Raw genomic sequence first — 26,386 nt, 5'->3', positions numbered from 1 at the left:
TGCAATCGTCAAAAACAGTCCTCGTTTATGAATAACCATTGCCACGGATAAACAGAATCGTACAGGGTGTCTCTCTCGAAACAGGACACCTGAATATCTCCTCCAATATCTCCTCTTTAACGCGTGCATTGTTCAGTGAGCAAATTTATTGTTAGACAATCTAGAGCCAAGCGAATTCGCGGCAACTTCCCCGAATTAATTTCGCTCGTCTTCTTAACGTCCCGACAGGTGCGGATTGCGTTTAAAAGAACATGGTAAGCATTTTCGAAAATGTCGCTCGCGTCACCTGTTCTATTCTAGTCGTTCGTCCGAACCGAACCGAACCGCGCCGTGATTGAACGCGCAATCTAAATCGGGCCTTATCGATTTAAATCGGGCGAAAATTTCGATCGTTCGAACTTGATTTTGCAGTCGCTGCTAATAAATTGGCTGTCTGGCGGGCGCATTAATGCGAGACGCAACGAGTTCCTCTGCAGGAGGAAGCAACCAGGGAACTTGACCTTAAAGTTCGTGAATGCCACTCTCTCGTCGGTGGTTCTTCAGCGAGCGAGAGAGAGAGAGGGGGAGATGGAGAGAGAAGAGAGAGCGAGAGAGAGGAAGAGAGAAAAAGAGAGAGAGAGGGAAGGAGAGAGCGAGAGAGAAGTGGCGGAACGGGGCGAGTGGAAAGAGAAAAGAGAAAAGTGGGAAAGAGAGGAAACGAGAGGAACTGGTTGCCGGCACACGGCCACGTATCGTAATGTCAGTACAGAGGCAACGCTTCGGCAGAAACGGCACGCAAGCACCTGAGAGTCTCGAGTCAGCCTGAATGAAAATTTGGTAGCAACCGGTGTGAGTATGGTTCATCGTCGAGCTGAAATTATTTCTCTCCGCCTCCTTTTCTCTCTTTTTCTCTCTCGGTCTCTCTTTCTCCCTCTCTCCCTCTCTTTTCTATCTCGGTCTCTTTTCTCTCTTTCTCTCCCTCTCTCTTTCTTTATCTCTTTCGGTCTCTTTTTTCTCTCTCTCTCTCTTTCTCTCTCTCGGTCTCTTTTTTCTCTCTATTTATCTCCCTCGATCTCTCTTTTTCTCTCTCTCTCTTTCTCTCTTGGTCTATCTTTCTCTCTCTTTCTCTTGGTCTCTCTCTCGGTCTCTCTCTTGGCCTCTCTCTCTTTCTCTCTTAGTCTCTCTCTCTCTCTCTCTCTCTTTCTCTCTTAGTCTCTCTCTCTCTCTCTTTTTCTCTCTGTATCTTTTTTTCTCTATCTCTCTTTCTCTTTGTATCTTCTCTCCCTCTCTGTCTGTCTTTCTCTCTCCCTCTTTCGGTCTCTCGTGCCGCTGCTTGACACTTTTTCCGCTGTCCCTTTGAATTTCGACCATCCGACGGTCTCTCGCGCGGTCACGACCACGTTAACATCGCGTTCTCCAATTACCATCGGGCCGGGCGTTCCGCGTCCCGGCAAATTTTAATTGCGAACGGGGTCTCCCGATAACGTTGCACGTCGGGAAACCGTTCCCCGGAATCGCCGACAATTGTCCACGGCGTGTAACAAGCGACACGATTAAGAGAGAGAGAGAACAACACAGGGTAAACATGTGAGGAGCGGCAGAGCCGATTTCAGGAAATGATTAAATACGATGTTTTTGCTGGACACGATTAATAATCGCGTCGATCCGACGTGGACGCGAGGACTCTGGGTTCACAGGTAAATTCAACGCGAGAACCGGTTTGCCTCGTACGAAGGGACACTGGTTTCTAATAACGAACGGTATTCCCCGAGATCTTCGTGCACGTAATGGTCGCAATTCCCCGTGTAATTGCGTTTGCGCCGCGATCGAACGCATCGCATACGGGAATACGAATCTTGATTGACGCATCGGAACTGACTCGAGGCATTCCGTCAAGTAGAACGTCGGTGTCCGATATGTCTAACGACCCGTGTTTCACGGTCGTCGACCTTTTGCCTGGCGTTCTCTCGATCGGGAGACTTCAATGCTACCGGCGCGCCGCGCAGCGTCGCGGTGCGATCGCCTCGATTTTTCTAGGAATTAAGAGACCGAATTTATTTACGTAGAATTCTGGATTAGGAAAGCACGGCTCTTTTTCTTTATAAAGCGTGTAATTTTTGATGAAGAAAATTATCTCCTCCGGAATTAGCCTACTAATAAGTCCTGGGCATTTCGCAGCAAATGTTACTGACTTGAATAATTTAATACTGGAATTATCAGATCAGTGAAAAATACTAGCTTACGGCTTTTTTCTTTCACAGTTACTGTGATTATGAAAATGTTTCTTTGAGGAATTTGTTCATATAACTTCTTTGCTGAAGCATATATTGTAAGAAATATTATATTTAAGCATCGATTTTTTAATTCCTAGAAAAATATAATTGATCGTCCGAAGGAACCTGAAATTTTAATCGGATCTTATTGACTCAAATAACTGAAACACATCAGCAAGCATCAATCTTTTAATTCCTAGAAAAATATAATTGACCACCAGAAGGAACCTGAAATTTTAATTAAACCCCAATGACTCATTTAATTCAAACACAGGAGAAAGCACAAATTTCTTAATTCCTAGAAAAATATAATTGACCATCTGATCAAATCTGAAATTTTAATCGAATCTTATTGACTCAAATAACTGAAACACATCAGCAAGCACAAATTTCTTAATTCCTAGAAAAATATAATTGACCATCTGATCAAATCTGAAATTTTAATCGAATCCCATTTACTCAAATAATTGGAACACATCAGCAAGCACAAATTTCTTAATTCCTAGAAAAATATAATTGACCATCAGAAGGAACCTGAAATTTTAATTAAACCCCAATGACTCAAATAATTCAAACACATCAGCAAGCGCCAATCGTTCTTCCGTAGATCGTAACCGCAAGAATCTTGCAGATTGTCACGATCGACAGCCGTTCGTCCGCTTTTTGCCGAGGCCGCATCTCCGTAATCGTGTCTTTCCTGCGACATAAATAAATCTCACGATCATCATGTCACAATATGTCACGCATTCTCGTACACGATTTATTTAGATGATGTTTCTGAAGATCGTGCCGTGCACGGCGCTCTGTTACTTGGCCGTAGCGGCGATATTCGGCGTGCTGCTGTTTCTGCTAGCGGTGTTCCTCTACAATCAGTACACCCTGGGCTTCTGCATCAGCAACGCGAGCATGGAAGGGAAGACCGTGTTGGTGACTGGATGCACTTCCGGTATCGGCAAAGAGACTGCGCGGGACATGGCGAAAAGGGGCGCGAGATTGATCATGGCGTGTCGCAACGTCGAAGAGGCCAACAAGCTGAAAGGTACGCTTGACCAACGGCGTGAAACTTTTACATTTTTCGATGCACCTTGATGAACGTGTCACGAATGACTCGTGCAGATTCTCCCGAGAAAAATGAGTCCAAACACGGCGTCGTTCGGAATTTCTTCAAATAGTGTTACAACTTTTTCATTACATTAGCTGTCGATAAAAAATATTCGATTACATGGAAGTTATTGTACTGCTGGGAATATTATCGCAAAGATGAAGCGTGACACAAAATAAATGGAATACACGTACAATACATAATGCGTGTGTAGTATAATAATTAACGTGTTACGTAAAATAAGTGTAATATATATATATAATAATATATATAATAATATATATAATAATAATATTATATAATATATATCATTATAATATATTACAGTTACTTTATGTCACACGTGCATTTTTATATTACACGCGCATTAAGTATTATACGTGTATTTTATTTATATATATATATAAAAAGATAATATATAAAGTGTAATATATAGCGTAAAAAATGCGTGTATTTGATTTATCGTGGAATACTGAAATCTCTGGTTGAGGGCCGCTGCTTCCCCGACTCGATAAAATGCGGAACAAAATTTTCGAATAAGAAATCAGATAGGCACATTCTCTTTGGTGTCAATTAATTTCGCACATCAAACGATTCCAAGTGGCGGATCTTGTAACGGCTAGCGGAACCGCGGAATCCACGCTCGTGCTCGCTGATTACGGATCGATCTAAATGTTTTCCATTGATAATTATCGCGGCGCTTCGCGTTTCGCGATAATTACATGGTAATGTAGTGCGCGAGAATATCGCCGCGGTTCGCTTACACGTGCAAATCCTCTTCGACTTATTCCGACGGTAATACGTGTTCGCTGAATCCGCAGCACCGTACCACCGAATTAGGGCCACCCTTAAGAATTCGGTTCTCTAATTACGGTCGCTGAAATCGTGATATAGACACGTCACATTTTTGTTATTCGTCGCAACGCGTTTTACGAAACATTTCTTTCTCTTCAAAAATAAATGTTTTATCAAGAATTTAAATTGTAATGTTTAAATAGCTAATTATTTAATAACTAGTATATATATATATATATATATATTATAATAATAAAAATTATATTATTTAAATAATTATATATATATATTATTAGGTATATATATATATATATTATACTAATAAAAATTATATTATTTAAATAATTATATATATATATATATATATAGCATAATTATTTAAATAATATAATTTGTATTAGTAGGCTATAATTTTTATCAATATTACAATGGGTTCACTTAGGGTCCAATTACAACATGGGTTCATTGAACACTAAAACAACAGAATATTAAAATTGTTCAGTGTGCATTTCCCTATAAAAATAAGAAAACCTTATTTATTCAGATTTTGCACAGCTTTTAATATAATAGTTGCTACAATAACATAATGTATTCGATTTAACGTAATTTATTTCTCATGAAAGCGTCTCCGCAATTTTTACGAATTGTAAATTTAACTATCGTTGGGCCTGTATTCAAAAAATTACACCATAAATGCGACTAGAAATTATATTCGAACGATGCAAAGAATCGTCGATGACAAAAGTATCGGTAACGTTGCAAATTTCGTCCGACCCGAATTCAACGGCACCGGACAGCAGCGTGGAAAACGAACTGCGTTTGTTCGCAGAGGAATTCGCGAAAGAGACGAAGAACAGCAACATCGTGGTGCGGAAGCTGGACCTGTCGTCGTTGGCCTCGGTCAGGGAGTTTGCCGAGCAAATAAACCGCGACGAGAGCAGGCTGGACGTGTTGATACACAACGCGGGGACCGCGGAGGTCTTCAGGAGGAAAGTGACCGAGGACGGTCTGGAAATGACCATGGCGACCAACCATTACGGGCCGTTTCTGCTCACGCATCTGTTGATCGGTGAGATAACTGCTTTCTACCTTTAACGACTCCGTTACGTTGCCCATGAAACAACGGAAGAGCTTCGCCGAGTCCGCTGTTCACTCGATTAATTATATCATTTTATATCATCATATATTAATCATAATAATAATATAATATTATATCATTTTAAATCATCATATATCAATCATAATAATATCATAATAATAATATATTAATATTATATCATCATATATCAGTCATAATAATATCATAATAATAATATATTAATATTATATCATCATATATCAGTCATAATAATATCATAATAGTAATATATTGATATTATATCGTTTTATATCATCATATATCAATCATAATAATATCATAATAGTAATATATTGATATTATATCGTTTTATATCATCATATATCAATCATAATAATATCATAATAGTAATATATTGATATTATATCATTTTATATCATCATATATCAATCATAATAATATTATAATAATATATTAATATTATATCATTTTATATCATCATATATCAATCATGATAATATCATAATAATAATATATTGATATTATATCATTTTATATCATCATATATCAATCACAATAATATCATAATAATAATATTAATAATAAAAATTCTACAATACAAAAAATATATAATAACATAACATATATAACAAAAACAAATAAAATCGTAAAAGCAAAACCCTTTGTCGCAGAAGAAGCAATTCGATATTTCAATTCAACCCCTGCACCAACCATATAAAATCTCTTTCTCTCTATCTCCTTCCATAAAAAAAGGGTCGCGTTTCTCCCGCGCACGCGAATAAACAAATCTCATCGATTCCCATCAAAATCCCCAATCTATTAGCAATCCTGTATCGCCGGCAGATTTGCTGAAGCGATCGAAGCCGAGCCGCATAGTGGTCGTCGCCTCGGCCCTGTACGTCCTAGCACGACTGAACCTGAACAACGTGAACCCAACGACGAGCTTCCCCGGTTACCTCTACTACGTCTCGAAGTACGCGAACATAATGTTCACGTTGGAGTTGGCGCGGCGTCTCCAAGGCACGGGCGTGACCGCGAACTGTCTGCACCCCGGCCTGATGAGCACGGGCATCTGGAAGAACGTGCCGCCGCCAATGTCGTGGGTGGTGAACTTCCTGCTGAGGACCTTCAGCAAGACCGAACTCCAGGGCGCCCAGACCACCATACACTTGACCGTGGTCCCCGATTTGGCGGACGTCTCGGGCAAATACTACGCGGACTGTCGGGTAAGTCGCGGCGATATATCACCGCGATTCGAGAATTTCTGCCTGATCGACACGTTTGCCTCGGTTTCAGGAGAGGACTCTGTGCTGCGGCGTGGACGACCCGGCCAAGGGCAAGAAGCTCTGGGAGCTCAGCGAGTCCCTGGTGAACTTGCAGCCGACGGACCCGAAGATATGAGGAGCCAGCTGCGTGGATCGAGGCGCGAGATCATCGTGTTCTTCCAAAGTATTCGAGAACTTCGCAAGTTCGTCCCTTATAGTACTCGCGACTATTTGTACGCCTTTACGGGAAGCTGCGCGTGTATTCAGCTTCGGACGATGGAGCTGGCAACAATAAATGTTTCTCTTTCTGTCTTGTACCAGGACTAGAGGTTGGACTCGCGGACGAAAACGATTTTCCACGATCCTTTGTGGAAATGTATTAGGTCGAGAGACGCGAATAACTTCCGTTCTTTTGTCGGATATTTTTATATTGTTCTTTCTTTATGTATTTTATTCATTTCGAGCTGTTGTTTATTCGGTGGAAGCAACGATATCGATTCCAGTTGCATCGGAAGTTGCTTGTGACTCGACTAAATACAGTAATTTCTTTGTAATTCGCGATCAGATTGCGAAAATGGCTCGTTTTTATAGTCACCGATTGTCAATAACTGTAAAAACGAGACGGGAGGCTAAAATAATTGCGTCTTCTCTTCGCGAATTGTCCACTTTTGTGCGCAATCCGAGCGCGAATTAGGGAGAAATCGCTGTAGAAGGAAGTTTTACGGAGCGCAAGGAACTGCGACGGAAGCGGAAAGGAGTGAAAATGAAAGCGCAGCGACGATCTCTGCATCTTGCTATATTTATACTGCTTCGTCTTTGGACAGAAGACTAGTCGCGTTGATCGAAACGAAATCGGTTCGAGAAGTTCTCAGTGTTTCACGCTGTGCGAGCCGCCATATTTCGCGCTCGCGCCCTGCGGCCCGGATGGTAGAGGGAACAGCCTCTCCCAGAAACGCATTCTCTCCGGGAAGAAGTCCGTCCTCATAGTCGGATGTAGATTCAAGTCGAGGTAATCGGTTCGCGACGGCACGAACGTGTCCCACGTCACGTTTCGGAACTTCTCGTCGTTCCTCGGTATTGGTTCGCCGGTCTCCACGAAGTTCGACCATATGGAGGTGGAAATCTCCACCATGGGGATTTCCGGCGCGTCGCTCTCGAAGTACGGGAAGAGTTTCTTCAGCCAGAACAGGTACTGCAGGTCGTCTTGATGAGACACACCGTCTGGAACCGATGGAACAAGTGTCAAGTATTTCTGATCGATCGGTCGCATTAGGTTGTGCAATATGTCCGCTCGCGTTGATGCAATGTTAGCCTGATCTATCATATCTTGAAGCAGATACTTCCAGCTTTAATTTAAGCTAAATTTCATAGAAATAGCCCCACGAGAACATATTTTAAAATTTATCTGAACTTCTCCTTCTAAATCTTGTAAACCCCATGATGTCAGAAGTCGACTCATTTTAATTTTTCGAAATGATTTCGGCATTATACTCCAATCTAATCTATCCTGTCTTAAAGTAGACACTTTCAGCTTTAATTTGAGCTAAATCGTATAGAAATAACACCACGAGAACATATTTTAAAATTTATCTGAACTTCTCCTTCTAAATCTTGTAAACCCCATGATGTCAGAAGTCGACTCATTTTAATTTTTGGAAATGATCTCGTCATTCTACTGCAATCTAATCTATCCTGTCTTGAAGTAGACACTTTCAGCTTTAATTTAAGCCAAATCATATAGAAATAGCCCGACGAGAACATATTTTAAAATTTATCTGAACTTCTCCTTCTAAATCTTGTAAACCCCATGATGTCAGAAGTCGACTCATTTTAGTTTTCCGAAATGATCTCGTCATTCTACTCCAATCTAATCTATCCTGTCTTGAACTAGACACTTCCAGCTTTAATTTGAGCTAAATTTCATAGAAATAACCCCAAGAGAACATATTTCAAAATTGATCTGTGTAACACGGTTTTACCAAATGGCGTGGTGGCGTTCCACATTTGGAAGCTGTAGCGCGACTTGAACGTGAACTTGTAGAAGTACACCGGTTGTTTGGAGTAGGTAGCGAACAGCTTGGCCGCCCGGTACATAGGGAATATAATTATACCGTCGCCGTACAGCTGTAAAATGGTAAACGATATTCGATAACGTCCCAAGGCAAAAGCTCCCCTGTATCGACAACGGTGCGTCGAGAATTGTTCTACTAACCAGACCAACTTCTTTGTTGGTAGCCGAGTTGATCGGCCTGTCCTGGAAGTAGAAGTTCCTCAGTTCCCTGCTGATATGGTGCGATCGAGGAGTGTCGCGTTCGTAAAAGAGTATGATGGGAGCGAGGCGGTACCACTCGTCGTTCAGTTCCTGATAGGACGTGCCATTTCTCCTGTAGTCGAGCTCGTAAGCTGAAACGAGAGACCATGGTTCAAAGATATCGATGTCGAAGACTTCGGAGACACCGTGAGATACTTACCAACGGATACTCCTCCGAACTCATCCTGCGTGACGCCGAGTATGTACGGCACCTGTTTGAATTTTCCTTGCTTGATCAAGTCGTACGGTTGAGCGGTCAGGAATCTCTCGACACCACGGACCTCGGGTTCCACCGTCGGACGCCAGAGCAGGATCGGGTTGCCTTTCCAATCCTTCATGAGAAAGGGTAATTGACCTTAGGCTTGTGATGTTCGTCAAATTAACTCCTAACACTAGTGATATTGCATTTGACTTGAGGTCAAATATACTTTATCAATTAATAGTGACTTGATGTCAAAGGGATTCTGTATCAATTAATAGTGACTTGATGTCAAGTAGACTTCGTATCAATTAATAGTGACTTGACTTCAAATAGCCTTTATATCAATTAATAGTGACTTGAGGTCAAATAGACTCTCTATCAATTAATAGTGACTTGATGTCAAGTGGATTCTGTATCAATTAATAGTGACTTGATGTCAAATAGACTTTATATAAATTAATAGTGACTTGACTTCAAATAGACTTTGTATCAATTAATAGTGACTTGAGGTCAAATAGACTCTCTATCAATTAATAGTGACTCGATGTCAAATAGACTCTCTATCAATTAATAGTGACTTGATGTCAAATAGACTCTGTATCAATTAATAGTGACTTGAGGTCAAATAGACTCTCTATCAATTAATAGTGACTCGATGTCAAATAGACTCTCTATCAGTTAATAGTGACTTGATGTCAAATAGACTCTGTATCAATTAATAGTGACTTGACATCAAATGGATTCTGTATCAATTAACAGTGACTTAATGTCAAATAGACTCTCTATCAATTAATAGTGACTTGACGTCAAATAGACTCCGTATCAATTACTAGTAACTTGACATCAAATAGACTCCGTATCAATTAACAGTGACTCGACGTCAAATAGACTCTGTATCAATTAATTATCACTTGGATAACTCACGAACATCGAAGACAGGGTGTCACTGAAGTTCTCGAAAGGCTTCGTGTTCAGGCAGAGCAACATGGAGCCGGTGGTGTCGGTGGGACAGTTCAGCAGCTCGGCTTGCTTCTTAGCCAGCTCTTTCTGTCCCGAGTTCGAGATGCCGCTGTAGACATCCGCCGCCATCGCCGAGCTGCTCATGGAGATAGCTCTGTGGAACAGATTCTGAGACATAGGCGACACCATGTGTAACATGATGCTGAAGCTGCCGGCGCTGTCGCCAACGAGAGTGACGGCGTTCGGGTTGCCACCGAAGTGAGCGATGTTCCTCTGGATCCATCGGAGAGCTATCACCTGGTCCTTCAGACCATTGTTACCTGGCGCCAAGTTGTCGCCGGTGCTCAGGAAACCTGGAAAGTTCATCTGTAAGATCCCCGTATCTGCGAATTCGCAGACACGGGGATGTTTAATGTTCGCGGAGGGTACCTAAGGATCCTAAGCGATAGTTGATGGAAACCATAACGATGTCCTTGTCCATGATGTACTGCGGACCCCACCACGAACTTTGACCGGAGTAGCTGTAGAAGCCACCGGGGTGGATGAACACCATCACTGGCCTCGATACAGTCTCGCCTTCGCAGGGCAGCTGAAATTAATTTGGTTGGGTAATTTGGTAGGGTTGTCCAGCTGGATACTGTGGGATGGCCAATTATTGAGTCTTTAGTTTATTTCCAAGATTAATTCACATTATATTTACTATTTAATATATTCAAATTTAAGATATTATATTTACTATTTGATATATTAAAATGTAAGATATTATATTTACTATTTGATATATTAAAATGTAAAATATTATATTTACTATTTAATATATTCAAATGTAAGACATTATATATTTACTATTTGATATATTAAAATGTAAAATATTATATTTACTATTTAATATATTAAAATATGAAATATTATATTTTCTATTTAATATATTAAAATATGAAATATTATATTTACTATTTATAATATATTCAAATATAGAATATTATATTCACTATTTAATATATTCAAATATGAAATATTATATTTACTATTTAATATATTAAAATATGAAATATTATATTTACTATTTAATATATTCAAATATAAAATATTATATTCACTATTTAATATATTCAAATATAGAATATTATATTCACTATTTAATTTATTAAAATGTGAAATATTATATTTTCTATTCAATATATTAAAATGTGAGATATATTTACTATTTATTACTTTTTACTTATTATTATTTTCTACTTATTATTATTTTTACTTATTCTTATTTCTTACTATTATTTTCTACTTATCACCATTTTCTACTCATTATATACAACTTTTTATCGAGCGAACAATCGCTCGTGACTTAGGGGTTAGCAATCACTGTACTCACTTTCGTGGTGTACACGTTCAACCGCAAGCAATCCTCGGAGGGTTTCTCGGCCTGCGGATAAGGGCAACTTGGTCCCTCCTCGCTGGCATCGAAGGTGTCCTGCCAATCGGCAGCGGGAATCGGCGGCTGTGAACACGTGAAACTAAAGATAACGATGCTTACTATCGACGAGAGTCATAAAGTCAACGCGATCGTCGACTCGTATGTTGTTATTCGTCGGTAATCGGATGATCTCGTGACCGCGGTATTTATCACTGAAACGGAAAAGTCTCGTTACACCGTTCCGTGAATAACGATCGTGCGAGCCTCATTGTCTCCACCTACGTCGAGCCGCATCTCTTTCGCAGCTGCCTGCGACCAAGGCCACGGCGCACAGTGGTTCAGGTCTTATGCAGATGCGTTCGTTATAATTTCTTTTTTTTTTAAATACCAGGTTTTCATTGCTTTCTACCCTTTCGTTTATGCAATTAATTACCTAAGTACAGTAAAGCCTCCCTAATTGGCGCTCGACTGTGCATAAAAATGAAACAGAAATAAATAATTTGGGGGAAAAAAGGAGATACGATTATTTCTTCTCTTTCTTTCTCGGTTTTATAGCTACCGGTTGTCAACAACTATGAAAACGAGCCGCAATAAATAATCGTGCCGTATGAAATGTCAATGAAAATTAATTGAAAATTATTGCTCGACAAAGGTATAAATTATATAACTGTCTACAGTTAAAAATGATTATTTTTTAACATTAGATTTACGGAACTCGTAAAAATGACGGGTCTCTGATTTTTTTATTTACGATCATTCGTATCGTAGAGACACATTTACGAGTTATTTATTCAATCTATATGTTACTTACGGCAAATGTTACAACAACCGTGGTTCAAAATCAGAATAATCGTCTTACTTTTACTCATAAACTTTTATAAACGAATATAAGACAGCTGTTATTTCTGCTCGGTAAATCTAGCGTTAAATATTTCCGGCGACAATTTCGTCTCAATATCTTTATTGCAATTAATTTAAAAAATTCAATTATTATTCAAAAATTACAATAAAATGTCAGCGAATTTCCGGCTAACTGTACATCGCGTCGCTTACTTGGAAACGCTGTTGTCCGACGGGCGGCTCCGCGTATCTGATGCCGCGGAACGAGTAGATCTTCCGGCCCAATCTCGAGTTCAAAATGGAGCCGCAAATGGGCCCAGTCGGCGGGTTCACCAGCACCGGTTTCTCCTCGGTCGCGTTCTGCGCGGCGACGATGCTGGCCGCGCAACAGCAGAAGAAAATTAACAAAGCGGTCCTCATCCCGCGTTCGTTCCGATGCGTGTCTCGACTGCGAAAGCTCTGCTTCTCGGCGGAAGTTCTGCAAGCGTTGGATCGCTTCGGCTGTGTCGCGCTCGACCGGTGCTCGCGCGAGCACTGAACAGCGACGGGGCAAGTCCGAGCGATTTATACATAGTTGCGACGAGGAAAGCGAGTGGGGAAATCCAATTACACTCGCCGGGAACAATGGTGCTGCGCGAACGATCACGTAAGATCGCCCCGTGCAAGCAAACACGTATCTCGAGCTTTTTTTTCGCGAATCTACCATCATCCGCGGCCGGAGGATCTTGCCAATTGCCTCGTGCTTTGATCAACGACAATTTATCGCCCGAGCCCTGGCTCGTTACTCATCGCCACGGCGCGGAGAATCGTCGCGATTCTCGAGGAAACGTATGAATTCGGATCGCCGTTCGTCGTTCCCGCGGAACAAAGCGTTCCAAGTTGATCTGGATCGCTCGAGATTGGATCCGCGACAGCGTAGCGAGCTGCTGCGACAGCGTTCGATGGGGTGGTCGGGGTGGTTACCGCGGGGTAGCCAGTTACTGTGCCTTTAGCTTATCGCCAGGCTTAAAGTTAACTTTGTATTAGTTATTTTGTAAAGTTACATGTAAAGTTTACACGGCGTGAAAGATAGAAGTTTTTGAGGTGCTGTAATAATTACTTCAATTTTTTGGTAGCCGCGAAGTTCTTTGCAGAGATTGTACGAAAACAAGGCTTTAAAACTGCTAAACGAAGGAAAATCGATACAGTTCGGTGAAACGAATCGTTCTAACTAACGTATCGCGGTGTTAATTGCATCGATAGAACGTATTAAGATTACGGTGAAAACAGAACAGTCGTTTGAATATGTGTTATCGCTTTCAAATTGCAATTGTTTATTTACCGTGCACGATATAACTGAACTGATTTTGCACGCGTCGCATTGCTTACCGAAGGATTTTATATCTCGAATCGTCTTAGTAGGTTTTAAAGGAAAGAAATGTAAATATGAAATTAAACTCAAATTTATTTATTATTACTTTATTGATTTGTTAAATTTTTCTTTCGTACAGTTGCTCAGTATTAAGCCAGGAAGCACAGTAGTTGGAGCACAGTGTCCAAGGAAGTGTTACAGAAATCGAAGCACAGTGTTCAAGGAGGAGTTACAGTAATTGAAGCACAGTATTCAGGGTGGAGGCACGGTAACTGAGGCACAGCGGCTGATCTCTTGAGATGATTAGGCACACAAAAGCCAGCTACAGAACATTTTCTTCTTTCTCAATGGTCGGGAAAAGGGTACAGTAATTGAAGCACAGTATTCAGGGTGGGGGCACGGTAACTGAGGCACAGCGACTGATCTTTCGAGATGATTAGGCACACAAAAGCCAGCTACAGAACATTTTCTTCTTTCTCAATGGTCGGGAAAAGGGTACAGTAATTGAAGCACAGTATTCAGGGTGGGGGCACGGTAACTGAGGCACAGCGGCTGATCTTTCGAGATGATTGGGCACACAAAAGCCAGCTACAGAACATTTGCTTCTTTCTCAATGGTCGGGAAAAGGGTACAGTAATTGAAGCACAGTATTCAGGGTGGGGGCACGGTAACTGAGGCACAGCGGCTGATCTCTTGAGATGATTAGGCACACAAAAGCCAGCTACAGAACATTTGCTTCTTTCTCAATGGTCGGGAAAAGGGTACAGTAATTGAAGCACAGTATTCAGGGTGGGGGCACGGTAACTGAGGCACAGCGGCTGATCTCTTGAGATGATTAGGCACACAAAAGCCAGCTACAGAACATTTTCTTCTTTCTCAATGCTCGGGAAAAGGGTACAGTAATTGAAGCACAGTATCGAGGAAGGTGACACAGTAATTGACCATTGTAGATCACAGGCACACCGTAATTGGTTCCAGGAACTTGCTGATCTTCCTCCCAATATTATATTAGTAAAATCGATTAAAGAACAAAACTTAGATAATTTAACCTCGCAGTTCTCAAGAAATGTCAATTAAATAACCAAAGTTGCTTTTACTAGTTGAAACCCCCCGAGGTCCGTGAACAGGGCACGGTAATCGGTTCCTTCACCCTGGACGGCCTCGTTGACAAGGAGAACAGAATTTCGCGCTCGTTTCGCAAACACTTCGGGCCGAATTTGCTCCAAGCAAACAAACGATAAGGAGCGTAAACGTTTTATTTGCTGATACATTTATGATACATTTGTTCAACGCGTTTGCCAGAGAGTTTCTGGGAAGCGTTGTAGACTCGATAGAACGCAGGGAACGCATGATTGATTACGTTCGTCGAGCGCACGATCGTTTAAGTTCGTTGAACGTTCGCCGCGGCATTTTACAGCGGGGGCAGCGGGAACAGCGTCTCCCATTCGTGCATTCTGGCAGGGTGCAGGCCGGTTCTCATCGTCGGCTCCACATTGATCTCCAGGTAGTTGTCCTTCTGCGACGTGAACCTGTCCCAGACGATGTGCTTGTACGGGCCGTCCTTCGGGATCGGTTCTCCGGTCTGCATGAAGTTCGTCCACATCGACGTGTACAACTCCACCATCGGGATCTCGGGCGCGTTGCTCTCGAAGAACGGGAAGATCGCCTTCATGAAGAACAGGTACTGCAGGTCGTCGTGGTGCACCACACCTGAAATCCGAGGAAAATCCATTCCGAAATTATTGTCCAATTTCCAATGGAACTCCGTGCTGACGCGCGCACTGCTCGGCCAATTACAGTAAATTTCAATTTTCCATGAGCTTGCAAACAAAAGTGGACAATTTGGAGCCAATTACGGCGTGCCTGTGATCCACAAAGGTCAGTTACTGTGTCTCCCTCCCGAATACTGTGCTTCGATTACTGTATTCCCTTCTTGACCGTTTTTAACGAACTAATTACTGTCTTATCGATACGGAGGGAATAATTAAAAGGTCGCGCTGGAGGAAAAAGTTGAGGTCATCGAATGACGGATAAGACTTGGTGACGGACGGCTGCATTGCTATCGGGCGATTATTATGCGGGAAATAGAGGATGTCTCAAGATTATTGTATAAGCGAGAAGTGGGGGGGTTCCTGAGGTCATTAGAAGCAACTTTTTCCTTAGCGAAAATGCGATCGGCGGCTTCGTTTACGAGTTATTAACGAAAAACGGTGACCAATGAGCGGCGAGGTTGGCTGTCGCGAGGCGGGGCGCGTGGCGCGAGCCAATCAGCGGAACGGGGCTTTGGCCGCTTCGCGCCAGTCGAGCTCGCTTCTCATTGGTCACTGTTTTTCGTTAATAACTCGTAAACGAAGCCGCGGATTGCATTTTCGCAAAGGAGAAAGTTGCTTCGAACGACCTCAGGAATCGCTTCCCTTGTACAGTACAATAATTGAATAATCTTGCACAATAATTTTAGGTCAGATTAAATCGAACAGTTCGAACATGGACGTACCGTAAGTGGTGCTCGCATTCCATCTGACGAAACTGTAGCGTCCCTGGAAAGCGAACTCGTAGAAGTACACCGGTTTCTTCGAGTTCTCCGCAACCAGTTTCGCGCCTCGATGCATCGAGAATATAATCACGCTGTCCGCGTACAGCTGTGAATCAATCGCGATGATTATTCATTGGATGCATTGTGTATGTGCATGGAGAAAACGAGTCGGCTACCTCGGCGAGACCGTTCCTGCTCTCCGAATCGATCGGCTTCCCACGGAAGTAGAAGCTGCGTAACTGGTCGCTGATATACTTCGATCGGTTCGTTCCGCGCTCGTACATGAAACTGATCGGCGCAATGCGATCGAAGTTGTCGTTCATGTCGCCGTAGTAATTGTTTCCTGCTTTGGTCTGGTTCTCGAACGCTGAGGAACATCGGAAGTTTCGGTGAAACGTACTCGTCGGCAAAACGTGTTCGTTCAGCTTCCAAAATGCAGGAACTTTTTACGAACTGGTCCAATTGACTCGAATCTATTGTTTTAGTGTTACAGGGACTAATTCATGCATTATTAAAATTTTCGATCCAGGTTATATTCAAATAAATTAGCTAAAAAAACGAGTATTTCTTATCTTCTGTTATTATTTTTTGCGATAGCAGAATTTAGAAAAAGTTATGCTATCGCATAAAATAATAACAGAAGATAAGGAATACTCGCTTTTTTAGCTAATTTATTTGAATATAACCTGGATCGAAAATTTTAATAATGCATGAATTTAAATTATATGCAAGCTGAAGATTTCATTGAAATCGGTTGACTTAAGATTCGAGTCAATTAGACCAGTTTGAAAACAGTTATTGCGTTTTGAAAAGTGGTCGAATACTTTTTGCCAGGGATAAATATACCCCTTTATATTGTTATATAAATATAATATGTTGGAACCTACGTTTTTTGTACAAAGTTGTTCATGGTCTGAGCAAAATACAATGAATTCTTCCCAAATTTGGGGACAATTAAGAGAGAATTTACCGTGTTTGCAGCCGATATCATAAAATTCAAAACGAGTTTGCATGAACTGTTCACCTGAACCGTTGATTCGCAGACTCTGTATTACATTAACCTTAGCAACGAGCTCTGTACCGTAAAAAAATGAGTTCCTATCCGCGCATATATAAATAAATTAAAAGAAACTCGTTCTCACAGACGACCACGCCGCCGAACTCGTCCTTGGTTACCCCGAATATGGTCGGGACTTGGTGGAAATGTCCTCGTCTGATTAAATTGACGGGTTGATCCGGCAAAAATCGTTCCACTCCCGGAATTGAAGGCTCCACGACCGGGTACCATACCACTATAGGATCACCGTGCCAATCCTGAAGCAAAAATGGCACCTATATATTAGCAAGATGTCACTGTCTTGTCGCTCGTCGGTCAGAGATCGGCTCGAAAGCTTGCATCGAGTCACAATCAACTTCCGTTTTCCTATCAGACATTTCTTCTGTTCCTTTTTTTCTTTCTGTATTTTATTTATTTAGTTATTTATTCTGTTTCTTTTCTTTTCATTTCGTTTACTTTGACTCTATCTACAGGGCGTCCCAAAAATATCTCGCAATCTGAAAGTGGCGAGTTCCTCAGGTCATTTGAAGCAACTTTTTCCTTTACAACAATTTTCTCGGACGCACCGTTAACGAGTTATCAACGGAAAACAGTGACCAATGAGAGGCGAGCTCGACTGGCGCGAGGCGACCGAGCCAACGAGCGGAACTGGGCTTCGTGCGCTGGTTGGCTGGGCCGCCTCGCGTCAGCCGTACTCGATTCTTATTGGTCACTGTTTTTCGTTAATAACTCGTTAACGGTGCCTCGGAGAAAATTTTGGCAAAGGAAGAAGTTGCTTCAAACGATCCGAGGAACTCGCCATTTCCGGACTGCGAGACATTTTTGGGACATCCTGTATATTCAGTGAAAGCAAAAATTCGTTTGTCTTGGTGACTCATGGTGGGTGGAGATGAATAAAAGATTCTACCTAGCTGCTTAAGAAGTTATTTATGACTCGACCTAATGCAGTAAATTCTCCCTAATTGACGCTCAGCTTGTGCACATAAATGGACAATTTGGGAAGAGGAGAACGAGTATTAGAGCCTTGCGACTTGTTTTTATAGTTGTTAACAATCGGTAACTATAGAAACAAGTCTCAAGGCTCTAATAATCGTATCTCCTCTTCCCAAATTGTCCAATCCGAGCGTCTTATCTCCGCGTCAATTAGAGAGAATTTACTGTAGAACCATTATTTAAATTCGGTCGCATCTCTGGCTTTCCTGATACGAACAAACATATCGCGGATGGAGTTCGTGAAGTGCTCGACAGGCTTGGTCCTGAGGCAGTCGATCATCGCCTGGTTGTCGCCAGTGGTACAGTTGAGAAGGGTAGCCTGTCTGTGAGCGAGCTGCTTCTGCTCGGTCGGATAGGGTTCGGTGGTCAGCAGTGATCCGCTCATCACGATGGCCCTGTGGAAGAGGTCCTTGGACATCGGGGACACCAGGTGCAGCATCACGCTGAGGCCGCCGACGCTGTAGCCGCTAATGGTCACGCAGTTAGGGTCTCCGCCGAAGGCAGCGATGTTCCTCTGGACCCATCTCAGCGCCAGCACTTGGTCCTTCAGGCCCAGGTTCCCTGGCGCAGCGGAGTCGCCGGTGCTGATGAATCCTGCGGAAGTCCAGGCGTCAGAGGACACGCCCGTGATTGATTCTAGTCTTCGAAGATCCAGTTACCTAAGGATGCCAGTCGGTAGTTCACGGTGACCAGCACGATGTCCTTGTCCATGATGTATTGGGGCCCGAAGAAGAGGCTCTGGCTGGAGAACGAGTAGAACCCTCCAGGGTGGAAGAAGACGAGGACCGGTCTGCTGACATTCTCGGTCCTCGAGGGTAGCTGAGGAGCATCGGATTAGGAACGTCTTCGAACGCGAGGATCAATATACAGTGGTACATTCCCAAGAATGTCTCGCAATCAGGCAATGAGGGGTTCCTGGGATGATTTCAAGTAACTTTTTCCTTAGCGAAAATGCAATCCGAGGCTTCGTCTACGAGATATTAACGAAAAACACTGACCAATGCGAAGCGAGCTCGGCTGGCGCGAGGCGGGAGCCAATCAGTGGAACTGGACTCCGCGCGCTCGTTGGCTCTACCGCCTCGCGCCGGCTGCATCTCGCCGCTCATTGGTCAGTGTTTTTCCTGAATAACTCGCGAACGAAGCCGCGGATTGCATTTTCGCAAAGGAGAAAGTTGCTTGTAATGACCCGAGGAATCCCTCATTTCCCGAAAGTGACACAATTTTGGGACATCCCGTACACTCGATCCCGTCTCCAGCAAGGACCATTCGTCACCTTCGTGGTGTACACGTTCAATCGGAGACAGTCCTCGGACGTCGGCTGCGATCGGCGCACGTTCGGGCAGCTGGGGCCTTCCTCGGACGCGTCGAAAACATCGTTCCAGTCGGCCGCCGGAGTGGCAACCTGCGTGACGAGAAGATTGCGCCGTTCTCACCGGTGTCTCGTAAATATCCGCGGGAAAAGGAAATGCGGGAGGAGGAAACTCCTTCGGTCCCACGGCCGAAGGTCGCGCTCTCGTAATAACTTTTAGGCGAGCGTTGTTGGCGCGATGATTGAAAACAGCGCCTCGGTATCCCGGGTACCTCGGCGGCGCAACGGCTCCCGTCGAAATAAACTTGTCGGGGAAATGAAGCGATAACTTACCTGAAAACGTCGCGGCCCCGTGGGCGGCTCGGCGTATCTCACGCCGCGGAAGGAATAAATCTTCCGGCGGAGGTTCGACTCCAGAATAGAGCCGCGGATCCTTCCGGTCGGCGCCTGCGTTTCCGGCTGCGAGGCATCGCATCCGATGCCGGCGATCCCGATCACGCAAACAGCGATCGCGAGCAGCATCGTTGCTCGTCGCTGCGCCAGCTGTGCCACCTTCATTTTTATTCCGAGTAGGAGCCTCGACCTTGCTCGTCCGCCAGCCGTTCGAAACGCACTTCAACGACACCGGCCGATTCCTGTCTAATTTATTCGGTACGTTATCGGACGAAACAGTCCTCTCCTTGTTTTGCCGAGCCTTATCGAGCCAACTACTTTTTCGTATCGCCGCGAAAACAGTCTTATCGTCCTCGAGAAAAGCGAAAACGTTGCTCGCTAATCCGGCGCTCGCCTCAGTCTGTTCTTCCTCCCGTATCTGTTCTTCCCTCGTTCGCCTAACTACGTAAACACACCACGGACATGATATATTGCACGAGGAAAACCAGGAAAAAGTTTTTTTCCGATCGGGGAATGCCAAGTTTTTCCTTGTTCTGTTTACATCGATAAAGCAGCGACGAGCTCTCGTTCGACAGCGATAACGTCAACGTTTTGCACCGTATCCGCATGAAAAGTCAGAGATCGCGGCTAAGAGCGTGTTTTTACGGGGATACTAATCGCGTTGCTGACAGCTAAAATCGGAATGCGATATGTAATCTAATTGCATAAGATAAACAAGGATTGAGATGTAACCGCTGACTCGGCGTCGAGTTGCTCAAATTTGTCCGTTTGTCGCCGGGGCTTGTTTCGTTTCGTTAATTACGACCCTGGGCTCGTCCTAATTAACGAGATCATTCGTGGGAATTTGTCTCATTCTTCTTCCGGTTCCTCCAGCTTCTCCGGTTCTTTCTCCTTTTCTTCTTCTCTCTTCTTTTCTTCTTCTTCCTCCTTTTCCTGTCCTTTCTCCGCTTCTCGCTTCTCTCCCCTGTCTTCTCTCTTCTGCTTCCGTTTCGGCAGTTTCCCGGCTCTTTTCCTCTCCCGCTTCTGTTTCTCCGCCAGCTCGGGATCGATCTGGGGATCGTAGGTGCTCTCGTAGGCGATCGGATCGATCGGCCGTTTCTTGCGGATCTTCCTCTTTTTCTTCGTCTCGTCCGACGGACACTCGCCCATCTTGTACGGCTTCGTTTTCGGCAAAACTTTGCCGTACGGCTGTGCAATTGACACGCGTTTAGTTCCCTTGCCGGATGTTAACAGGGTGGTACATATAGGGTACAGGGTGGTATAGAATAACTGGCTATTTCTTTTGGATCGTCGCGATTTTATTATTTAGATTTATTATTATTATCATTATTATTATAATAATTATTTATTATTATTATTATTATTTATTATTATTATTATTATTATTTATTGTTATAGAAGATCCATAGTCTACCGATAAGAATGAATTCATTCAGACTTGCCGCCATTTTGATTACAATTTATGTTCGAACGAAGGAATCTATTCAACAATGATTTCTGAAGAAACGATCTTCACAATTTCATCGATCTAATAGATAAAAATAGATAAAAGATGTTAGACTGGTGATGTCTCTCTAATTGGCGCTTAGATTGTCCATAAAAATGGACAATTTAGGAAGAGGAGAAACGATTATTCGAGCCTTGCGGTTCATTTTTATAGCCACGAATTGTCAACAACTATAAAAACGGCTCGAATAATCGTATCACCTCTTCCGAAATTGTCCATTTTTCTGTACAATCTGAGCGTTAGTTAGGGAGACATTACTGTATATCGATCATTATGGTAGATTTTGCCTTTAGTTCGGTGCTTTTTATACCATCGCACGATCGCTTCTCACATGTACCGCGAGCTAATAGATAGAAGAATAATAAAAATTCTCCAGTAATTCGTGAAGTTCTAAGATCGGAGGTCGCGTTGCCGGTTACTTTGGACCACCCTGTACACGCTCCTACTATACAAATAATTCTACAGGCATCTCGAAGATCGGTTTTCCGTAGGCGTCCTTCTCGCGAGGCGGCTTTTTCTCCACGGGATCCCTAGGACTCCTAGGTTTCGCCAGCGATTCGACCCGTTCCGAGGCCGAAGCCGATAACGCCGCTTTCTTCACGGTGTACGGATCCTTTCTGCAAGCCGTGCTTTTGTGCACGTGCGGCTCGGCCAGCTTGTCAGTGCCGGGTGGCACTGCAACAAGGTAACATTGATTATCGGTTTCGAGAATGCACCGTCATAAATATATACGAACGCGTGTAAACGGTTACATAGAATCGTGTAACGAGCGCAATCCATTTAACCAACGGTCGTCGAAGGCCGGCCGATTCTTCGTAAATTGGTCAGATAACGTTATCTCTGGTTCACACCTTTCCCCGTCAGCGTCCTTTTCTTGACAGCGAACGCGTCGTCGTCGCAAGGATACGGCGCGTACCTCCACGCGTGTTTCTCCAGCTTCCTCTTCTTGGCTCTCTTCTCTTTCTCTTTCTTCTCATCCTCGTCTTCGGCGTCGCCTTCGCCCTGCTCCGTCGTCTCCTCGTGCTTTCTTTTCGTACCTCGTTTCCTCTGCAGCTCGGCCAAAGCCTCCTTACCCCTCTCCTCTCCTTCCTCGACGATCTGCTTCTTCATCTCCCTGGCTTTCGGGTCCTTTCTGTGCCTGATCAACGTGTACTTCGGCAGAGCCAGGTACATCGTCCACGGTGTGATCTGCGAAGGCAAGAGATTGCGGTCAGAACGACACCTTGAGAGGTCGCGGCGCACCGCAGGCCAGCGAAATGTAATCCGATGGCCAGACCGCAGAATTCTGTGCGGAATAAAAATTGTCGAAGTTCATTTCCAAGAAATATAAGGCGGATAAACAAAATCTTTCCTCTTTCAGTAATCGCAATACGTTGGAAATAATGTAACAATATCTTTAGATTCTGAACGCATCGCAGTCCACCGATGACCAGACTGCAGATCCTCGTGCAAAATAAAGATAATTGACAAAGTTAATTGCAAGAAATATGAGTCGTATAAAGAGAAGTCTTTCCTCTGTCAATAATTGCAGTACGTTGGAAATAATGCAACAATATCCTTAGATCCTCGTAACGTATTCCTAGTTTTCTATTTGACCCACTCATTTTTGTCATAAACACATCGAATCCGCGGTCCATCGATGACCAGACTGCGAATCTTCGTGCGAAATAAAAATTGACAAAGTTAATTGCGAGAAATATAAGTTGGATGAAGAGAAGACTTTCCTCTATCAATAATTGCAATACGTTGGTAATAATGCAATAATATTCTTAGATTCTCGTAACGTATCTCAATTTTTCTATTTGACCCACTCATTTTTGTCATGAACGCATCGAATCCACGGTCCATCGATGACCAGACTGCGAATCTTCGTGCGAAATAAAAATTGACAAAGTTAATTGCGAGAAATATAAGTTGGATAAAGAGAAGTCTTTCCTCTATCAATAATTGCAATACGTTGGTAATAATGCAATAATATTCTTAGATTCTCGTAACGTATCCCAATTTTTCTATTTGACCCACTCATTTTTGTCATGAACGCATCGAATCCACGGTCCATCGATGACCAGACTGCGAATCTTCGTGCAAAATAAAAATTGACAAAGTTAATTGCGAGAAATATAAGTCGTATAAAGAAAAGTCTTTCCTCTGTCAATAATTGTAATACGTTGGTAATAATGCAACAATATTCTCAGATTCTCGTAACGTATTCCAATTTTTCTATTTGACCCACTCATTTTTGTCATAAACGCATCAAATCCGCAGTTCATCGATGACCAGGCCGCGGATCTTTATGCGGAACAAACATTTGCATGAAACAGTAATTAAATGAAAATAAACTGTTCCTTCGCCGAGCAATTTAGATAAGATGAAAACAGTGTAACAACGTTATCAGATTCCTCTTAATGTCATCACGATTTTGCATCGCAGCTGCTCATTGTTGCCATAAATGCTGATCACAGATCAGAGATCCTACATACATAGATGCGTCGTCGGATGACTCACGGCGTGGTATCGTGCGAGACCGTGAGACGGTCGTTTTTTAGCACGGTTTCCTGCTAAATACGCGTGAGTAATACTTCTAAATCACCTTCGTCGTGCATACGAATGAATGCCTTCCGAGATAATTGAATTCACTGTGCCATTTCCACCGGAGGTTACCGTTTTCGAACCAGAATCCTCCGAGGATTAATCCGGATTAAAAAGGATTAATCGCCGTTTAATGCAGCGGTGGCCAAAGCGTCGATCACTATTCCTAGCCTGTCCGATATTATCTATGTCTATTTTAAATTTAAACTTATTTCTGGCTTTAAATTGCTACTTTTCTAATAATCCGCTTATTATTTAATTTTATTATATTATTTAATTTTTCTAATCGCCGCTTATTATTTAAAAAAACAGGTCACCCGTAGTGATAAAAATTTTGTCCGAATTACCTTGTAGACCAGGGCCCTCCTGTTGACGCCGAAGGGCGTGAAAATCATCGCCCATTCCTCCGGAGTCAGCACGCCAGGATTTTTCAGAAGCTTCTTGCACTCGGAGAGCTCGTTCAGCCTGTCCTGATCGAGGGACCGAGGCCCCGCTAGGCAATCGGAGGTCCTCTCTTTGGGTTTCCGTTTCTCTTTGATGCAGTGAGGCTTGCTCAGCTCGAGCAGCCTCTCCGACGGCTCGTACTTCAACGCCGCAGGAGAGACCTTGTAATAAACCCGACCATAATCGCAGAGCTTCACTTGTGGCAGAGCCAGAAGCAGCAGACGTCTCGAGGCAACGACCGTCAACGCGGTCCTCGGAATGCTCCAGTCCAATCGGCACAGGACACTCGGATCTGGCACTGTTCTTGGTGTTGATAGCAACTTCATCCGCTTCCTCAGCTTGGACAAGGGCTTCGATGGCCGTACCTGAAGAGCATTAAACCGTTTGAGACCGTTATTTTTGTTCGAGACGCTTGGAGATCAGAAATGGACGTTATTCGGATATGTTTGTCTAAGATAATTCTCTCATTTTATTCGTCATAAATTATTCTATTTATTCGAATGATTCATTTTATTCGACGTGAATTATTCTATTTTTTTATTCGAATGATTCGTTATTCGAATTATTCTTTATTCGAATGAATTCTTATTCGAATGAATTCTTTATTCGAATGAATTCTTATTCTAATGAATTCTTATTCAAATGAATTCTTATTCAAATGAATTCTTATTCAAATGAATTCTTATTTGAATGAATTCTTATTCGAATGAATTTTCTTATTCTCGAATAATTCTCTATTCGAATGAATTCTTATTCGAATAATTCTCTATTCGAATGAATTCTTATTCGAATAATTCTCTATTCGAATGAATTCTTATTCGAATAATTCTCTATTCGAATGAATTCTTATTCGAATAATTCTCTATTCGAATGAATTCTTATTCGAATAATTCTCTATTCGAATGAATTCTTATTCGAATAATTCTCTATTCGAATGAATTCTTATTCGAATAATTCCCTATTCGAATGAATTCTTATTCGAATAATTCTCTATTCGAATGAATTCTTATTCGAATAATTCTCTATTCGAATGAATTCTTATTCGAATAATTCTCTATTCGAATGAATTCCTATTCGAATAAATTCTTATTCGAATAAAATTGTACACGGATTAATTCGACAGCGTCGAATAAAATTACATTCGAATAGATTGTTATCCAGATGAATTTTTCTTATCCTTTTTATCTTTATCTTTCAACCGAATAAAATTTTGCCCAACTCTGTTGGAAATTTAGTCAGCGAACGGTCAAAGACTGATATCATAATTATTCATAGAGACAAGAATGCTGACTATGGGCTCCGGTTCCGGGTACTTCCTCGGTAAAGCGTTGACCTTCGCCCAAGCGTTGAAACGTGCCCAATCGGCTGGCGTCTGCAGCCATCCCTTCAACTTCAACGTGTACTTGCCAGTTCTGTCGATGATCGAAGAAACAATCAGAGAGTCTGCTTCTCCGAGAGAAGATGATTTTTTGTTCTCCACTTACCTTGTCTTGGTTTTCGCCTTCTGCCCTCGTCCTCGCTTGATCGACGGTTTCTTTCGTTTAGCAGCTGCTTCCTTCGCCGGAGCAGCCTTGGCACCACCTCTTGCAGAACTCGCGTCCTTCGCCGAGGATTTCTTCGCTTTCGCGGGCATGTTCGAAAATGTCGCGGACCAGTTTGCAATTTAAAGCGAACAGTATCGCGCGTCAATGATGACTTCGGCTCGTTTCACAGACGTCTAGGTTGGGATCAGCGATGATTTCACAGACGCCAATCGACGATGCCATTTCGCAGGCTGATTCAATCAAAACGATAACGCTCCATTTTTCTCGTGTGTTTCGCAACTTCCCTAATTTTAGGGGTTGCTTTCCAGCGAGACCTGCTCGATGGACGGCGAGCTTCATTTATTTCTTCCCGTTCGTCTATTTTCAATAAAAATACTCGATCCAATACGAAATCGTTCGACGTGAATAATAAAACTATGCAAATAA

General features: G+C 42.7%; 3 protein-coding genes across 5 annotated transcripts; 1 reads left to right on the top strand and 2 right to left on the bottom strand.

The window, feature by feature from the left end:
• Window positions 1–699: 699 nt before the first annotated feature.
• Window positions 700–7,512, top strand: LOC117221953 (retinol dehydrogenase 14). 3 transcript variants are annotated; one of them, XM_076520490.1, is made up of 5 exons: window positions 700–826; window positions 3,073–3,291; window positions 4,979–5,218; window positions 6,092–6,474; window positions 6,545–6,830. In XM_076520490.1, the coding sequence occupies exons 2-5, from the start codon at window positions 3,159–3,161 to the stop codon at window positions 6,647–6,649; spliced, it is 861 nt and encodes a 286-aa protein (XP_076376605.1). In that variant the 5' UTR covers window positions 700–826; window positions 3,073–3,158; the 3' UTR covers window positions 6,650–6,830. The 3 variants fall into 3 exon arrangements, with proteins under 3 accessions (XP_076376605.1, XP_033329224.2, XP_033329226.2); XM_033473333.2 differs by having other exon boundaries at window positions 722–828; window positions 3,021–3,291; XM_033473335.2 differs by lacking the exon at window positions 700–826 and having other exon boundaries at window positions 3,052–3,291; window positions 6,545–7,512.
• On the bottom strand, window positions 7,294–20,252 carry LOC117222127 (uncharacterized). The gene is made up of 16 exons (XM_033473642.2): window positions 19,817–20,252; window positions 19,448–19,576; window positions 18,834–18,993; window positions 18,392–18,768; window positions 17,267–17,438; window positions 16,301–16,491; window positions 16,086–16,230; window positions 15,005–15,301; window positions 12,454–12,794; window positions 11,359–11,484; window positions 10,416–10,575; window positions 9,951–10,339; window positions 8,985–9,156; window positions 8,726–8,916; window positions 8,493–8,637; window positions 7,294–7,734 (listed from the first exon to the last, which is right to left on the bottom strand). Exons 1-16 carry the CDS (start codon window positions 20,039–20,041, stop codon window positions 7,382–7,384), a joined length of 3,573 nt encoding a protein of 1,190 aa, XP_033329533.2. The 5' UTR covers window positions 20,042–20,252; the 3' UTR covers window positions 7,294–7,381.
• Window positions 20,253–20,417: 165 nt separating this feature from the next.
• LOC117221949 (uncharacterized) lies at window positions 20,418–26,307 on the bottom strand. Its single transcript, XM_033473321.2, has 6 exons — window positions 25,901–26,307; window positions 25,708–25,828; window positions 24,320–24,781; window positions 22,235–22,571; window positions 21,847–22,058; window positions 20,418–21,064 (listed from the first exon to the last, which is right to left on the bottom strand). Exons 1-6 carry the CDS (start codon window positions 26,047–26,049, stop codon window positions 20,726–20,728), a joined length of 1,620 nt encoding a protein of 539 aa, XP_033329212.2. The 5' UTR covers window positions 26,050–26,307; the 3' UTR covers window positions 20,418–20,725.
• Window positions 26,308–26,386: the final 79 nt, after the last annotated feature.

Source organism: Megalopta genalis, chromosome 3, assembly GCF_051020955.1.
Source record: "Megalopta genalis isolate 19385.01 chromosome 3, iyMegGena1_principal, whole genome shotgun sequence".
Lineage (NCBI taxonomy): Eukaryota > Metazoa > Arthropoda > Insecta > Hymenoptera > Halictidae > Megalopta > Megalopta genalis.
Note: the sequence above shows the minus strand (reverse complement) of the source record. Positions and strands in the feature narration are given on the sequence as shown.

Coding starts and splice junctions, on each gene's coding strand:
- LOC117221953 (XM_033473335.2), top strand. CDS start 3,188: ATGCACTTCCGGTATCGGCAAAGAGACTGCGCGGGACATGGCGAAAAG. Junction 5,219..6,091: donor GCTCACGCATCTGTTGATCG/GTGAGATAACTG, acceptor TATCGCCGGCAG/ATTTGCTGAAGCGATCGAAG. Junction 6,475..6,544: donor AATACTACGCGGACTGTCGG/GTAAGTCGCGGC, acceptor CCTCGGTTTCAG/GAGAGGACTCTGTGCTGCGG.
- LOC117222127 (XM_033473642.2), bottom strand. CDS start 20,041: ATGAAGGTGGCACAGCTGGCGCAGCGACGAGCAACGATGCTGCTCGCG. Junction 19,577..19,816: donor CGGGGCCGCGACGTTTTCAG/GTAAGTTATCGC, acceptor CTCGTCACGCAG/GTTGCCACTCCGGCGGCCGA. Junction 12,795..15,004: donor GTTCCCGCTGCCCCCGCTGT/AAAATGCCGCGG, acceptor AAATCGCTCGGA/CTTGCCCCGTCGCTGTTCAG.
- LOC117221949 (XM_033473321.2), bottom strand. CDS start 26,049: ATGCCCGCGAAAGCGAAGAAATCCTCGGCGAAGGACGCGAGTTCTGCA. Junction 24,782..25,707: donor ACCCGGAACCGGAGCCCATA/GTCAGCATTCTT, acceptor AATGCTCTTCAG/GTACGGCCATCGAAGCCCTT. Junction 22,059..22,234: donor AAGGACGCTGACGGGGAAAG/GTGTGAACCAGA, acceptor ACCTTGTTGCAG/TGCCACCCGGCACTGACAAG.